The sequence below is a fragment of the Boleophthalmus pectinirostris genome, unplaced genomic scaffold, assembly GCF_026225935.1.
Source record: "Boleophthalmus pectinirostris isolate CB_2022bp ecotype Guang Dong unplaced genomic scaffold, ASM2622593v1 HiC_scaffold_9, whole genome shotgun sequence".
NCBI classification, from domain to species: Eukaryota; Metazoa; Chordata; class Actinopteri; order Gobiiformes; family Gobiidae; genus Boleophthalmus; species Boleophthalmus pectinirostris.
This window is the reverse complement of record NW_026571541.1, coordinates 1,122,645-1,139,904: the sequence shown is the minus strand read 5'-3', so window position 1 is coordinate 1,139,904 and position 17,260 is coordinate 1,122,645. Positions and strand designations below refer to the sequence as shown.

Here is a 17,260-nt window from a genome sequence, read left to right as displayed (position 1 = left end):
CGGGTTTGATTCCCAGGTTGCCCAAGCCTTTATGTGCGGACATTGTTGTCTCTGTGTCTGGGTGGGTTTCCTCAGCTCTGGTCTCGTGGGTCAAATGCAGAGGATACATTTCTGTATCTTAACCTATCTGACCTTAGCCACTCAGAATAAGCTTCTGAATTCAAGTTATTGTCCTTTCACTCTGTTCCTTTGCACACATTTGTTTTGCCTCCTTCATGTTGTGCATCTATCCTTCATTTACGTTAGCATAATTGGAGCAGTAATCTGGTTGTGCACTAATGTCCGCGGGTGGACAAGTACAAATGGCGGCGCTGTGCAGACGACATGCTAGGCTGCTACGCTAATGCCACATATCAATTCTGCGGCGCGCTGGAACTTTGGAGTTATTAAAACTCAAAAGGCGTTGTAGCGCTCGCCGCACCTCACAGCTCATTGCTCCGGACTCCTAATAGTTTGGTTTAATTGGAGCCGTTCGTGCCATTTCCTCGGAAAACCTTTTGGGCACAGGGGGAAAATTGCTGCTTTATAGTTTTTCTACATCAATTAACAAGCGAGAGGTTTGAAAGCACCAGGCGCGACCAGAGGCCGCCTCAGTCTCTGCACTCTCTGGTGTAAAATGATTTCTCCAGTTAATACGGGATAGGGAGTTTTCTTTGCTAAATGAGTTTGTTCATGTTACGACTAGCAGCCACTCGGGGCTATAATGCACACTGCGCCAGTGTCGCTCTTCTTCTATTTATTCTACAGTATTTTCAAGAAACAGCTCACAATAGTGTCCACAAAAGCCGAGCCTCCTAATTCTCGATAGTAGTGAGCGGATCAAAACCAAATATCAGTAAATAATACATATTAACAAAGCTATCATAAAAAAATATTGATTCATATGCAAAAATTTGACACTTAATAAGTCCATCTGTCCTTTTTCTTCAGCTTATCCGGGGACAGGTCGAGGCAGCAGTTTAAGTCTACTTAATAAGTGTGCATTTTAAATACATGTTTTAAATATTAGTTTACAGATTAAATTTTTACTTCAGAATCAATGCACTGGTATCGATGCCACACATTGGTACCTTTGTTAGATCAATATTGCGATACTTGCCACAGTATTACTTGGTATCAGTGCAAACAAAAATCACTGGTATTGTCCATCACTGCAGGATATTTATTAAACCACATGCCCATTTCTACAACAGAACTAAAGAACTGAACTGTATAATGTCTGTTTTAGAAGAAAACTTTTGTTCACTTACCCAAATGTTGTGTTTACGTGTGGAGGAGTGTACAGTAACATGAATAATGGCACAGACACAGAATGTGACATTATCACATCATGTGGCTGTACAAGGGCATGAAAACACAGAACAGAACCACGTTTCTTTGCACATCTATGTATAGCAGTAGTCTGAAGTCCTTGAATTGTCTGAATTGTATGATTCACTCAACTCTTTCTTTTGTTCGGGAGCAGGAAGCCAGGGCCAGAAGAAGGGCATGCGGACACCCAAACTGCCCAAACAAAGCACAATGAACTGGGCCGACCTGCTGCCCCCGCCCCCTGCTAACCCACCCCCCGGCCGCACCGCCGACGACTACGCCATGACCATGCAAGACGGGTACGGACTCATTCAGAGAGGACACATCTCTGACATTTCATCCTTTTAAAACTTAGAGAACGGTTTTGTGTGTCTCTGTCCAGTGTAAAACTTGAATTAGGTGGCTCCCTCTGTTGGCAGGAGAATGGAGCTGACGGGGTGCACCATGATCAGTGTAGAGTAGAGTAGCTAGTTTCACATCCGGTGTGGTCTAATACTCCATTAACTTGTTCCCATGAAAAAAAAAAGAAAAAGAGTTTGTTGACACCAGATGTGATGGCGTGCAGTTCCACTCTTCAGCCAATGGTGTCAAACCTCAACGACAGCGGCTGCAGCTGGATCCTCTTGAAAGAGCCTTGAATGGCTAATTACAGCATGGTTACCTACCAATCTGATCCTAACAGACAGATGATTTTAAGATGAAGACAGTGAATCGTTGGAATAAGCAGAAGTCATGAGGCAAAGCTGTACTAAGTCAAGATGTTAGTTCAAAAATCTTTCAAATATCCCTTTGAATGTGAAACTTTTCCTACCTTAATCGAATGTGCTTTGTTTGTCCAGCTGTGACCCGGACATGCAGTGCCCCATGACCCCCTCGCACATGTACCTGCAGCCCGACGAGCTGGAGGAGGAGGAGGAGATGGAGAGGGGCCCCACACCCCCCATCAGAGGGGCCGCCTCGTCCCCCGCCGCTGTGTCCTACAGTCACCAGTCCACAGCCACCCTGACCCCCTCACCTCAGGAGGAGCTCCAGCCCATGCTCCACGACCCGCACGACAGCCACGAGCGACGGTGAGTCGGGGATGGGTGCTCAAGCTCTCAACTGGGGTTTGGTTTAGTTTTTGGGATTGAAAATTGTGCATTCCAGTCACCTTGGAGTCTGGATTTTCTGAGTTCTCTCTTGTATATGACGACTGGAACAGCCCACAACCTCAGAATTTTAACTCAGAAAGTTGGAGAAAATTTCAGAACCCAAGTTAGAAAATCCAAAATGGCTGCTCCAGAAAGTTAAAATTTAACTCTGTTATGCAAATGTTGTTAACGTCTACATAATCAGTGTTGGGAAGGTTACTCTGAAAATGTATTCCCCTACAGATTACAGATTACATATCTCAAAATGTAGTTTGTAACAGAATCCATTAAATTACTTAAAGTGAGTGACATAATCTGAATACTTTGGATTACTTGATTTGCTGTAGAGAAGCAAAGACTAACAGTGCAACATAAGATGTTTTGTCTGTTAAAAGACAATAAAAATCCCAGACTTTTCTTAACCGTATTAAAAATATTATTGATAGAAGAGGAGGAGACACGTCCGTGCAGCATGGTTTAATCCTGTTAAATCCTGATTTAGTCCTGATTTAGTCCTGGTTTAGACCTGTTTTAGTCCTGATGTAGTCCTGGTTTAGACCTGGTTTAGATCTAGTTTAGATCTAGTTTAGACCTGGTTTTAGTCCTGGTTTAGACCTGGTTTAGTTTCTGGCAATGAGTGGAATTACGGGGGGGTATAGCCCAAAATGTGAAAACATTTCAACAAAGTAACTGTAATCCAATTACCTCTCATGGAAACAGTAACTGTAACTGAATACAGTTACTCATAATTTGTACTCTGATAATGTAACTCTGGTACATGTAATCTGTTACTCCCCGACACTGTACATAACAAAAGCAGAAATTCACTCTCAAGTGTTACTTTTTGAACAGTAAATGTCATAACAATGTCCAGAAAACTAAACAAACCTTTAAAAGCCTTGAACAAAACTAGTCCTGTGTGAATTCTACTCAGATGGATTCAACTTGAAGTAGGCACGGACCAGTTCTTGTTTTTGTGGATTTTTGAGTTGAAAACTTGTTCTCAAACTTGCTAGAAGCTACTAACTCAACTCTGACATATCCAAAACTAGTCCTGTAGTAAGTAAACAATGTACACAGTGTGACTTGAGGCGACTTGAGAACGCTTTGGCCTGCAGACTGGAGACTGGAGTAGCAGAAACATAGAATACAGAGCGTCTCTCCTCCTTAACATTCACCTGTAGCAGGCCGTTAGCCTCCGCGCCTGTCACTCTGCAGATGGATTGCTTCTCACACAGAACCATTTCAGAGCGGCTGCAGACTTTTAATTTTCTCCCACTTGACTCAGAGTAAAACATATCAGCCAAATACAAGTTCACAAAGGGCCACCCTGTCCAAAATAGATTTTTATAAAACTACATTACGTGCTTTTGTCGTCTACAGAAAGAAAAGTATCAGCCATCATAGAACCTGTCAAACCACAACGTCAATAAAGGAGAAACAAAGAAAATAGGTTTTAAAGGTGCACATTCAAATTGGGACTGAACCAGGACTAAACCCAAAAACTAAACCTGGACTAGACCAGAACTAAGCAAGAACTAGAACCAACCCAGGTCTACATCAGGACTAAAATTAAGAGCACAAATCAACTCACCTGTTGCGGTTCCAGCTGAGTCAGTTCTGGTCAGATTGTGTTAAAAGTATAACAGCCCTAAGTAATGATTTAAGTTGTGCAGAAGGGACTCACACGGATTTGATTTTTCTTTGCAGACGTCACGGAATGAGCCCGCCGCCCCCTCCTCGCCCCCACAGCCCCTCCCACACGTACAGCTACATCAGCAGCCCGCTCGCCCTGGACACGGACGGCCTGGACGAGACTGAAGAGGACATCCCGGAGGGGGAGGAGGGCGAGGACACGGACGCTGAGATGGCCAAAATGCACTACCACCACCACCCGCACCTCCACCCACACCACGCCCAGCCCCCACACCTGCACTCCCACTCCCGCCGCCTGCTGCTCAGGGGCCTGGAGCAGACCCCCGCCTCCAGCATGGGGGACCTGAGAGAGAGCCCTGGACCGACTCCAGCTCCATGGGGGACCTGGAGGGGTGGGGGTCGGCGTCGGAGGAGGATAACGCGTCTTCGGGCCGGTCCAGCGCGGTCAGCTCCTCTGATGGCTCTTTCTTCACCGACACAGACTTCGCACAGGCGGTGGCGGCGGCAGCGGAGTACCAGGGGCTCCGGGTCGGGCCCAAGTATCACACGCAGGGCCCGGAGTGTGGGGCCAACTCAGGTAGGTGCACCAGAGGAGAGAGTCTGTTTGAACTGCTCTAGGCTGTAGTGGTACATTAGCCTCCACATTGAAACATTCAGAGAATGTACGAGTCTTCTAATAGTAAAATACATTATGGTATATAATCTTGAAATAGTTTAGAATACCATATTAGGGTGGGCCATCAAAGCATGGTAAAAAAAATAATGTTTCAGATAACCTCGATTAAAATCCAGCATCAACATTTAGTATCCAAAAGATGATTTATGAAGAAATTTTGAGTAAAAAAGAAGATGTTTTAGACGTTGCTCAGTAGTTTCTGCATGAAGTTTTGAAGCTCCTGCAAATGATTTGGTTTTCCTTAAGAAGCTGACACAGCTGAAAATTCAGTTGTGAAGAAAGCAAGTTAACAGCTTTTGGCTAACATCTTTGGGACTTGAGTGAAGAAATGTTTGGATTGGCATTCTTCACTCCAGTGTGACAGAAGAATAGAAGAAGTTGATGGTTCACAATATTATGGAAAAGGAAGATTCAGAGGTTCCACCAAATCAACGCGACGCCCTTAATCAAGCAGATTATGAAGAGAAGCAGATCAGGGATTTGTCACCACCAGCATGATGTGTTTCTTTGAAGCAGACTTTCAGAAAGTGCTAAAACTGTGCAGTCCAGGAAAGGTGTCAATGATGTTGCTGAATTTGAAGCTTATGCAAGATTTGAACTGTAGAAGATCACAAACAGGATCGACTGCAGGGGTCAAAGACACAGGAACATGTTTAGCGACTCCAACAAAGCCACAGTAGAGCTGGACTTTCTAAGTCACTTTTTGTGGACTTTATGGCCTTTCTAAGTATTTTTTATGCAAGTTTCAGTTTGTTTTCCAGAGTAAAATGACAAATTATTTGAATAGGCCTTATTTATTTGGTTCTGTGTTATAGTATCGACACTATAGGGACATTTTCAACCTCTAAATATGAATACATTTGCATACAATTTTGACCCAAATATTTTGGCCAAATCTGGAACCAAATGCAGAGTTTTAATCTAGAGAATCTAAAAAACTATATTTTTGGACCACCCTTCATACTATAGGAATAAATGGCCAGTGTCAATAATATCAGTATCAGTCTCTTTATAACCCCACTGTGATCACTGTATTATATTAAAAGTATAGTCTCACGTATTCTACTCTCCTGTGTGACATTTCCATCTAAGCCATGCAACTTACTTAAAATTGGAAAAGTTTGAATATTTGAATTCCATTTCTGTTTGTCCTTCCAGCACGAAAATACCAAATAGCAGGGTCCGGCATGCGTCCAGCCAGCCCCGTGTCCACAGACAGTAACATGAGCATGGCTGCGGTCCAGAGGAGGCCTCCTAAGAAACAGAAGCAGCATCCAGGAGGACAGCGGCGTGACCCGTACAATGAAGGTACTATGGAACGAAGGTCTATGTGCTGCTTTATTCTACTTCTTGGCATTTGCTGCTCTCCATCTAAAGGAACTGGATAAATCATTGAAGTGTTGATTTCCTGGCGTTTGCGGGCGTTGTCTATACTGGCTATGTCAATAGGAGCAGCTAAATGAAAAGGAAGCCAGCAGCAGAAGCAAACTAAATTATTAAACACATTTATTAGCTTGGCAAACACACTGGTGAGGAGTTGATGTTTTATTTACTAGGTTGGGTATTAGCTTGGGTTAGAAATTGTACGGTTCCGGAATTATTTTTTTTTTTACTCCTCACTATGAGAAAGTAAAAAAGCTGCAGGATGTAACTGGTGAAGGGTCTTGTCTCCATGGAGGTGTTATTGCTTTTCCTGGAATGTTTCCAGTGTTGGGAAGGTGACTTTTAAAATGTAATCCCCTACAGATTACAGATTACATACACCAAAATGTAGTTTGTAACATAATCCATTAGATTACTTAAAGTGAGTAACGTAATCTGAATACTTTGGATTACTTGATATTGTCATGCATTTTAAAACTACATGAATGCAGCGACCACATCCTGAAAATTCCTTTTTGTTCTTTTCAAATTGGTTGTTGAGCGTAAGATTCCATGAAGAGGATTTTGTTTGGTGTAGAGAAGCAAAGACGAGGATCTGAACATGAGAAGTTTTGTCTGTAAAAGAAAATAAAAAGCCCCTTAACCATATTAAAACTATTATTGATAGAGAAATGATTTCTGTATGAGCTCACTGCTGCTTTAAATTATGTCCACCTACTGTTAGTGTCATATTGTTTAGACCTGGTTCAGTCCTGGTTTAGTCCTGCTTTTAGTCCTGGTTTTAGTCCTGGTTTAGTCCTAGTTTAATCCTGGTTTAGTCCTGCTTTTAATCCTGGTTTTAGCCCTGGTTTAGTCCTGGTTTAGTCCTGGTTTTAGTCCTGGTTTTAGCCCTGGTTTAGTCCTGGTTTAGTCCTGGTTTTAGTCCTGGTTTAGTCCTGGTTTTAGTCCTGGTTTAGCCTGGTTTAGTCCTGCTTTTAGTCCTGGTTTAGTCCTGGTTTTAGTCCTGGTTTAGCCCTGGTTTAGTTCTGCTTTTAGTCCTGGTTTAGCCCTGGTTTAGTCCTGGTTTAGTCCTGGTTTTAGTCCTGGTTTAGTCCTGGTTTTAGTCCTGGTTTAGTCCTGTTTAGTCCTGCTTTTAGTCCTGGTTTAGCCTGGTTTAGTCCTGCTTTTAGTCCTGGTTTAGTCCTGGTTTAGTCCTGTTTTAGTCCTGGTTTAGTTCTGCTTTTAGTCCTGCTTTTAGTCCTGGTTTAGTCCTGGTTTTAGTCCTGGTTTAGTCCTGCTTTTAGTCCTGGTTTAGCCCTGGTTTAGTCCTGCTTTTAGTCCTGGTTTAGTCCTGCTTTTAGTCCTGGTTTTAGTCCTGGTTTAGTCCTGGTTTAGTCCTGCTTTTAGTCCTGGTTTTAGTCCTAGTTTAGTCCTGGTTTTAGTCCTGGTTTAGTCCTGGTTTAGTCCTGCTTTTAGTCCTGGTTTAGTCCTGGTTTTAGTCCTGGTTTAGTCCTGGTTTAGTCCTGGTTTAGTCCTGGTTTATCCCAAAATGTGAAAACAGGAAAATACCGCCGTGTAATCCATTTATTTCAACAAAGTAACTGTAATCCAATTACCACTCACTGAAACAGTAACTGTAACTGAATACAGTTACTCATAATTTGTACTCTGATTACGTAATCCAGGTACATGTAATCTGAGATCACCAAGACAAGGTAAAGATAAGATCTGTGGAGAAAGTAGTACAGGTGTAACTGAATAAACACATGATAGATCCGTTTATTATTTCAGTTTATGACTACATCAGTACTAATACACGCAGTATATTGTAGGTTGTATTTCATCACATACTTTCTGATCTTTCTTGAGTAATTACAATAGTTACAGCTCTGTCTATTTGAGTAACAGTATCGACCTCTCTACTCCCCTCACACTTGCCTCTTCAGCTCTTGTACTGCTTTGGCACTGAGCTCTTTTAACAGTCTGGCCGTCCTCCAGAAACCAGCAAACCTTTTTATCACCATATCCCACAAAGAGCGGCCACGTTAGCTGATCAAGTCCACGGCAGATGGGCACTTTGTATCAGTGGCACTCTCATTCGCTCTAATGGAAGTACAAAGTCTAGTTCTCCAATCACTGCCTATACCACGAGCCAGACTTTTAATCACCTCATGTAGTGTGGATAGGCGCGCACGCATGGCTCCAGTCCTAATCTTCCCCAGCTCCGAGCGGGCCACAGCGGCTGGTGGCTGGGCTCCAGAGGGGGGCTCATCTCCCGGGAGCCGTGCCCACTTTCGGTGCAGTGTCACTGGGGCGGCTCTAATGAAACGTACCCAGGTGTTCTGGCTCACAGCTGAGCGCTAAGTTCAAGGCTAAGTATGAACGCAACAAGAGCTAAATACCACGAGCAGCTCTGATGTGGATAAGTGGTGCCGCAGCAGTTTCAGATTATGTTTGGGAGATCATAATACATGATCTGTTTATTTGTCTACTGAATGGACTGCTCTGCTCATTTGAAATCAAGTAAGACATATAGATGACTCCAAAATGATCCTTTTAGGAGCTGCCGGCTGGTGGTACATTGCATTATTTTCTTTCACACATAAATTACTGTTGGAGCCACAATTGCCCTGAGGCAGACTGAGAGTGAGGGGGCCAATCTGCACTCACTCCACATTCATACTAGACAATGTGATGAAGTGTCTTGAAGTGGACATGACAAATGATTTGCTGGATTTGCTGGAACCACATAAAATGATGAATTGGAAAGACATGAGATGACAGCGAGCCTGTGCTTCAGTCTGACACTGGTGCTCATATTTCAGGCATTAAACACCACAGAGACAACGGACCAAAGACTCTGACCTTCAACAATCAACAAACCAAAGACTCTGACCATCACAGAAACAGCAAACTAAAGACTCTCTGATAATCACAGAGAAAACAAACTAAAGACTCTCTGACATCACAGAGACGGCAAAATATAGACTGTGACCATCACAGAGACAACAAACTAAAGATGCTCTGACCATCTCAGAGAAAACAAAGTGTTGACTCTCTGACAATCGCAGAAACAGCAAACTAAAGACTCTCTGACCATCAACAAACAACAAACTAAAGACTCTCTGACCATCAACAAACAACAAACTAAAGACTCTCTGACATCAACAAACAACAAACTAAAGACTCTCTGACCATCACAGAGACAACAAACTAAAGACTCTCTGACCATCAGCAAACTAAAGACTCCGACCATGACAGAAATAACAGGCTAATGGATCTGACTGCTCCTCGATGTACAGCACAAGTACAGGATAGGCCTATACCAATATAAATACCAAATAAAATACTTACGGTACATAATTTTACATCACAACTCGTGTACTTGCATTGAACCTAAGCAGTATTCTTCCCTCCTCTGTACCTCTGACTCCTGCTTTGGCTTCCGTCTCTGGCTCAGCTGTCTCTGAGTGGGGAGACACTTGACAGAGAGATCCAATATCCAGCTCAGTGCGCGGGAGCCAGAAGACCCCCACCCTCACCTCACCCCTTCCTCACCTCACCCCCACACAGCCCCTCACATCCTGGATCTCTCCCTGCACTTGTCTCCTCTCCTGCCCACTCCCCGCTCTCCTTTTGGGGCTCGGCTGTCCGTCCATCAGGCCCCCCGCTGATTGCATTTGATCTGAATGGATTGTTTTTCGTTTAGATGTTATTGCCTCGGCCGCCCCCCTTCCTCACCCCGTCCTCACCCCCTCCTAAGCCCACGCCTCACCCCCACATCCTGCCCGTGCCCTCGTAGACTGGTGCAGAGGTGAAGCAACAGGATTTAATGAAATTTCCAAAAGCAACACAGCACTTACGTATAAAGGGAGATGTAATAATGCTTTATATGGAGCTGCTTAAAGAGCCCACGTTACTCTGTCTTCTGATCTATGTTCTGATGTAGTTTCCTCATCACACACAGACCTGGAGTTGTGTTTTGATTCATTCACACGTTTAACACACAAATCCTGCATATTTAGTCTGAGTTCTTCTCTCAAACTGGAAACACGCAGTTCCACCTTAAGATGTATTCTGGCCAATCTACTGAATAAAAGACATCTCAAGGTGTAAGGAGCATTTTGGGCATTGTAGATGTAGACAGAATAATACTAAAGGTTTACTCAAAACGTAAACATATGTAAATGAAACCAAAAAAATATCAGATAATTTGGGGAAAGTATTCAAAATCTGCCCTACATATCGTCCCAGAAATATCGACAGAGCTTATCGGCCGTTGGAGCTCTAGGCCTCAGCCATTAAAAAATATCATCAGTTATTATCAACATGTAAATATAAACAGAATATATGGATCATGGTTTAATGTTTGACATGGTATTAGGAGAAAATAAAAATACATGATTTGGCCATTTACAGTTTTGCAGATGTTTAAATATCATCATCATCATCATCATCTATATATATATATATATATATATATATATATATATATATATATATTTTTTATTTTTTATTTTTTTTTTTATTTTTATTTTTTTTACAATTTTATTTATACATTTTGATAGCACATTACAGAGTATGTATACCAAAAATCATATTTATGCAAATTTTTTCCAAAAATAACCCCAAGAAAAAACAAAACTAAATGAAGAACAAAATAATAATAATAATAAATAAAAATAGATGAATAATAATAGCAATAGTACAGTAATACTAAAGTAAAAAAAAATAATAATAATAAATTAATAATATTATAATAATAATAACAAATGAAAAAAACAGCAGATAATATAAAGACAGTTAAATACACAGTGACAGATTAAGAAAAATACATACACAACCATGCTAAGGTATGGTACCCATTTAATGTGTCCATATATTTTTTTCAAATTTTGTGATTGAACCTGCAAGGGTAAATAAATATCATCACATTTGTACATTGTTTATAAATTTATAAACAGCACACATATTATTCATAGTCTGATTTGCCACTAAAGGTGCATTCAAACATGAGACTAAACCCAGAACTAAACCTGGACTAGTCATGGACTAAACCAGGACTAGATCAGGACAGAGCAAAGTCCACATCAGGACTGAACTGGGCTCACCAAACAATGACACAGTGAGACAGGGTATTAACAGCTCACACATAACATAATTCAATGTTCATGTGACCTTTTATTGATTTGAAAAGGCTATATTTTCCAAAAAGTATGTATTTTGTACTCCCTTTGCTCCTCACGCTAAGTTGCTCCCCTGTCAGAGCACTATCCTAACACAATCAGCGTGCATCCCGCTAAAAAAACACTACATCACATCATGTTTGTGAAATTACAGTGTATTGTTTTGTATCATGCGTTTGTATATTTATGGAGAATAGTCGTGTAGGAGCATGAGGGATGTAGGCTTGTGAGTCTCGCACCTGTAAGTAGAGGTTGAATAGGGCCTGGGAGAGATCACTAGATTACTCAAACATGCATGGATGACATCTGATGACATGCATGGATGGCATGATGAGGGAGTGATGTTATTACACGGTAGAAAGCTCCAAAAAGTTGATTTTGTGCAGTGCCCCGTCTTTAATGACAAAAAGACACGAAAACATGAAGCGAGCCCTGCCTCTCAGTGCCTCTCTCCTTTTTGCTCCTCGTTCCATCCATCCATCACTGTCTTTGATACATCTCTCCGTCCCCTCCTCCCTCCCTCTCTCCCGGAGCGTGGCCTTGGTCGTCTCATTAAGCTCCAGAAGCAGGGCACTCTCTCACTTTCACAAGCCCGCGGACAGTGCCTGGTGGTGGGCATAAATCGCGGGCGCTGTGGGGCTGTATCTCACGCGCTGTAGCATTGATCGCAGCGGCTCTCCGGAGGGAAGCAGAGATATTAAAAACAGAAGCCACCTCAGCGCTGCTCTGGTGCTATCGACTGGCTCTCTGTATTCAGCGGTGGTGGAGGAGACATGATCTGGGAGAGACCACACAAATCTCTAGATTACTTGAAATGAATTCAGACACAATAATCTGTCATGATGTGAGCAGCTATGACGGCCCTGCGGATATCGTGTAATGAATCATTTGTAGAAGGTTTCATAGTGATCTTGTGCATTCTTTATTTACTGCATTTAAGGCCATATGCTACTGGACTTATCTTGTAGTTCAGGTAAACACTGTTGTATAAGGAGCTTTTTGTCAAAATATGAAACCACAAGGAAGCAACTGCCAGGGCCAGATGAGTTTAAATCCAAATCCACTTTATTTCTATATCATATTTTACAAACAAAACTGTTTCCAAAGTGTTGCACAGGGATCATAAAATGAAGACAACGAAAAGGTAAATTGCTAAAATGTGGTCATACAAGTTCTAAAACAATAAAACCAGTCAAATCAAAATAAAAGCAAAAAACTATAAAAATCATAAAATAGCAGTAAATAAGTAAAAGAAATAAAAGACACAGGACCACGCAACTCATGCAGTGTTAAAAGCCAGAGAGTAAAAGTGCGTTTTAAGATGAGACTTAAAACTTTCCACTGTGGGGGCCTGATGAATTTAACCAATCAGAGTTGGATGTTGGATTGTTGGATGAGAATCATGTGAACAGCATTATGCTTTCATGCAAACACTGAAATATGTTTGTCACTCATGATTCAAAATCAGTTATGCCCTTTTAGGGAGACAGATGTACAGTATCAGTCCCAGTTTTAGTATCAGGGATATGGAGGGAAGTTGGCGTCGGCTAATTGCGCTGATATTTGGAGCTGGTATATTGCACAGACTTTTTGTGCCCGTGTGCATCACATTTGTCTTTTTGATACAGATATATTTTTCTCTCAGTATTGGCGCGTCTCTGTGGCCTTTACTTCAAAAGAGAAACTCTCTTCTCACATGTCATCCTAACACATGTTATATGCCAACATTCTTTATCTATTTGTCATTTATGCTTTAAAATGAACTGGAGACATGTTTGTAGTTTGTAAGGATCTAGACGGTGACTACAGAAGCTTCAGCTACCAGAGAAGCACAGCTCAAACACCATGAGCAGCAAAAGCAATTGAAGATCCAAAATGGCGGCGTGTCTTATGTGTGAGCCCTCTGATGGTTTGGGTGATGGTCCTGAGGCTGCTCTTCAGGGGGAGGAGCACATGAAAGACTGACTCCTGTGCTCCTCTCACAGCGGAGATCAGGGCTGTGTGTGGGTTGTGTGTGGGCTGTGTGTGGGTTGTGTGTGGGCTGTGTGTGGGTTGTGTGTGGGGTGTTGGGTTGTGTGTGTGGTGTGTGGGTTGTGTGTGGGCTGTGTGTGGGCTGTGTGTGGGTGTGTGTGTGTGTGTGTGTGTGTGTGGGCTGTGTGTGTGTGTGTGGGTTGTGTGTGGGTTGTGTGTGGGTTGTGTGTGGGTTGTGTGTGGGCTGTGTGTGGGTTGTGTGTGGGCTGTGTGGACCGGTCTCATGTGGACACAGGCTGAAGGACACTGAGCATCGATCCCCGGGCAGAAGGAGGGAGGAGGGTCTCAGGCAGCAGACCCCCTGTGCCCTCCTAAAGGCTGGTTTAAGAGTGCATAGTGCAGCAAGAATGTTGGTTTAAATCTGCTTCAAACATGGGTATTACACAATATGCATGCATTTAAAAAGTTACAAAAATTTGAAGCACAATATTTTGCTACAGAGAAATATTGCAATAATTTAAACTATTTTATGCTACTGATACAATTAAAATAAACCAAGATAATCCCAGTGAACCATTTTTTTTTTTTAATATAGATGGAACCATTAGCCATAGAAGGGACTTATTCAACTCTCTACAGCTCAAATATGATTATATTACAACTAAAATAACTCTAATCTTGTTTGCAAAGAAAAAGTACCCATGATGCATATTGAGCCCCAAAATAAATTGGTCCAGTTTTATATATATTGAACAACTGGGGCGACAGTTGCTCAGTTGGTCGAGCATTTGTCCACTGATGCGAAGGTTGGAGGTTTGAATCCTGCTCTTGACATAAACATCATTGGGTGAGCGGTCAGATCCACTGACCCACTGATTCCAGCTCCCACAGATGACATTGTGTCCTTGGGCAAGACACTTAACCCACCTCACTCCCAGTGTGTGTGTACACTGGTGTATGAAAGTGTGTGTAAATGGGTGAGTGGTTCCTTAATGTAAAATTCTTTGAGCCTTGAAGGTGGAAAAGCGCTTTATAAAAATGTGACCTGTTTATCATTTACCAATACGTCAGTAGAGTCATTATTGTGACAGGCCCTCATACACTGTAAATACTATTATAGTCACAGCTGCCCTGGGGCATGCTGACTGAAGCAAGGCTGCCAATCTGCACCTCAGCCCCTCCCACTACCACCAACACTCACTCACCACATTCACACAAATACACTTTGTAACTTTTGGGGTCTGCCGTCTGCTCGTCTCCATGGAGATGTTACTGCTCAACCTGGAAAGTTCCACACTGACAGAAAAACTGCACTGCTGCCTCAAGGACATTGCCATTTCAGTCCTGGTTATCTTGGCTTAATCATCAGAGGTATAATACTCCCTACAATGGAAGCATATAGCCGGACTTTATTTGTTGTTTGACCAATGGCTACCTACAATCGACCACCACTGGGAAAGAGTACTAAACGTTTTTGTCCTCTTTATTTAAACATCTTTTCTTCTGTCTCTCTGTCCAGATCTCCCGCCTCCTCCCATCCCTCCTCCAGCAGTGCTCAAGTCCCCCACACACCCCTCCAAGGCGGCCATGGAGGGCAGGGGGGTGGTGTCTCCCAAGGCCGGGGAGAGGAGAGGGGGAGCGGGCAGCGGCTACAGGCCCAGAGACCCGTCTGACCAGAGGGGCGACCAGAGGAGTGACCAGAGGAGTGACCAGAGGGGTGACCAGAGGGGTGACCAGAGAAGCGGGTCTGCGGAGAGGAGAGAGAGCCCAGACAAAGCAGTGAGCCAAGGAGGAAAAGGGAACAAGGCCCGACAACACACAGGTACACACACTCAAAGGAATGAAAGACAATAAAATACAATAAAATATGGCCGGTAATTAAATGATGTCTTCAAAATCCTGGATAACTACACTGTGGTCTGTGGGGGGTGGAGATGTTATTGCTTTGCCTAGAATGTTCACCAGTGTGGCTTTAAACTCATCTTATTATGTTTTTCTTATAATGCCTGACAGAAATGTGCCCCAAGTCTGGATATGTGTTTAATTTAAGAGGGGCAAACATATGTGGGAAAAAGGAAACAATAGAATAATATTCAAATGTGGATTTAGTTGAAGCTTTAATATTTAAATAGATGACCTTTCTGTGACATGAGTGGGTGGGACAAGACCTCAAGCCACAAGAACAAACAATAAAACTGTGTCCAGTCATGGCAAAATATGAAATAAAAAAAAAAACATAAAAAACCCTTCAATTTATGTATTTGAAATTCTGACCAAATCTCATGTGGTCTCAACCTCGTGGGCTCAGTCTCGTGTCACGTGCACTTTGTCCTATGTGAAACACTCATGTTGTACGGTATAGACTGACCTACAGGTATACAGCCTATTATTATTATTATTCTAATGTCCTGTCCGTGGTGTCCCCCAGGCTCTGAGGACATCCTGCCCTACAGCAGACCACAGTTCCCCTCAGTGAACAGCCCGCGGGACCCCAGCTCCTCCAGCTCCATGTCCTCCAGGGGGTCCGGGGGCCGCAGGAGAGGGGAGGGGGGCCCCGGGCGCAGGAACCCCCCTGCAGACATGAGCCTCAGCACCACAGGGGCCTTCACACCAGGAGAGGAGGAGAGGGAGGTGAGTCCGACAGGGTGGACTTGGACAATCTATGAATTCAGAATTAGCTGGATATGGATAATCAGGGCCAAGTAAAAGAAATGAAACAGTCGTTATGTTTCATATATGTTCAGATATCTGTTAGGAGCAAGAAGGTTATTAAGGAATGGAATTAAGGAATTAAGGAATTAAGAAGGAATGTTGCCAGGTTGTGAAGACTTATGACTGTTGCCTTAACAATTCTTTCTTGTTTCTTATTAGTGATAGTGTTCTTTCTTTTGATTGGTCAGTACGATTCATATATGTTTGGATGTCAGTTAGGAATGTTGGCCATAACAATTAACAATTGAACACAAAATATTTCTTCTTTTGAATAGTGAAAAGTCAGACATCAGTCATGTGACTGAACCACATGAATATGCAAAACATAATCAGAAATTAGACACAGAGAGCAGTTCTATTCCCTAACACTTATAATAATGGTACATGAGTTCATCATGATTCATGCATTATACATGAAGCCCAAGATCTTCAAACGTGCATAGATGATGATTCAGAAAACCACTTCAGACATGATGTTGATGAGGGAAAATTATAAGATAGAACAATAGAAAGTTCAAAAATACACTCTCTTCAACTTTACTTTGCAAAATTGTTGTGAGAATATTTTTTAAACCAAATACCAATACATTTAATGAATGAACTTTGAACTTCATCATTTCTCTTTTGAGTCCAGTTCTGAACACATACACAATTACTGATGTGTCCTGACCAATAACTACTGTTATAAATCAGCAATTGTGTTTGTAGAGCTCAAAAACACAACAGCAGTCGTCATTGAAGTGATGTACTTGCTGGTGCTAGATGATACAGTGAGATCTAGTCCACCCCATATTCTTTCACATGTCCCATACACTGAGCATGTTCTCCTCTCTTGTCTTGCAGATGATTGAGAGCTGAAGACCTGAGCGACCTTTAGAAGAACTGTTCTGATTTGTCTCGTTTGGAGCATCGTCGTTCTCCACCATTCAAAATCTGTCTTTATTCCACTTTGGATTTGGACTCTCTTTCTGTACATGTGTTCCTTTACCAAACCGACCAATGTTTTTTCTAACTTTCTACATCTGTTCAAAAGACAATAGAATGTTGCGTGGAATCCTGAGTATCCTAGTATATTTATGTTCAATTCCAATGCAATATGGGGTCATCTCCTCCACATCACTCGGCTTGCCTTGACCTGGACTGGACTGAGAGCTGCAGCGTGTTGGGGGGCAGACTGTGTAAATATCAATGTAACGTCCAATTGTTCGACCCGCGATGGTACCTCGACCCGTCTTCCTCGTTTGATTATTTTTGCA

General features: G+C 42.5%; 1 protein-coding gene across 1 annotated transcript in view; it reads left to right on the top strand.

The window, feature by feature from the left end:
- LOC110172732 (roundabout, axon guidance receptor, homolog 1 (Drosophila)) overlaps positions 1–16,892 on the top strand; it is a 413,603-nt gene extending 396,711 nt beyond the window's left edge. The window contains 8 exon segments of the mRNA XM_055166979.1: positions 1,466–1,610; positions 2,151–2,381; positions 4,152–4,461; positions 4,464–4,674; positions 5,932–6,081; positions 14,812–15,114; positions 15,721–15,923; positions 16,848–16,892. Coding sequence (XP_055022954.1) covers positions 1,466–1,610; positions 2,151–2,381; positions 4,152–4,461; positions 4,464–4,674; positions 5,932–6,081; positions 14,812–15,114; positions 15,721–15,923; positions 16,848–16,862 — 1,568 coding nt within the window. The 3' untranslated portion in view covers positions 16,863–16,892.
- Positions 16,893–17,260: the final 368 nt, after the last annotated feature.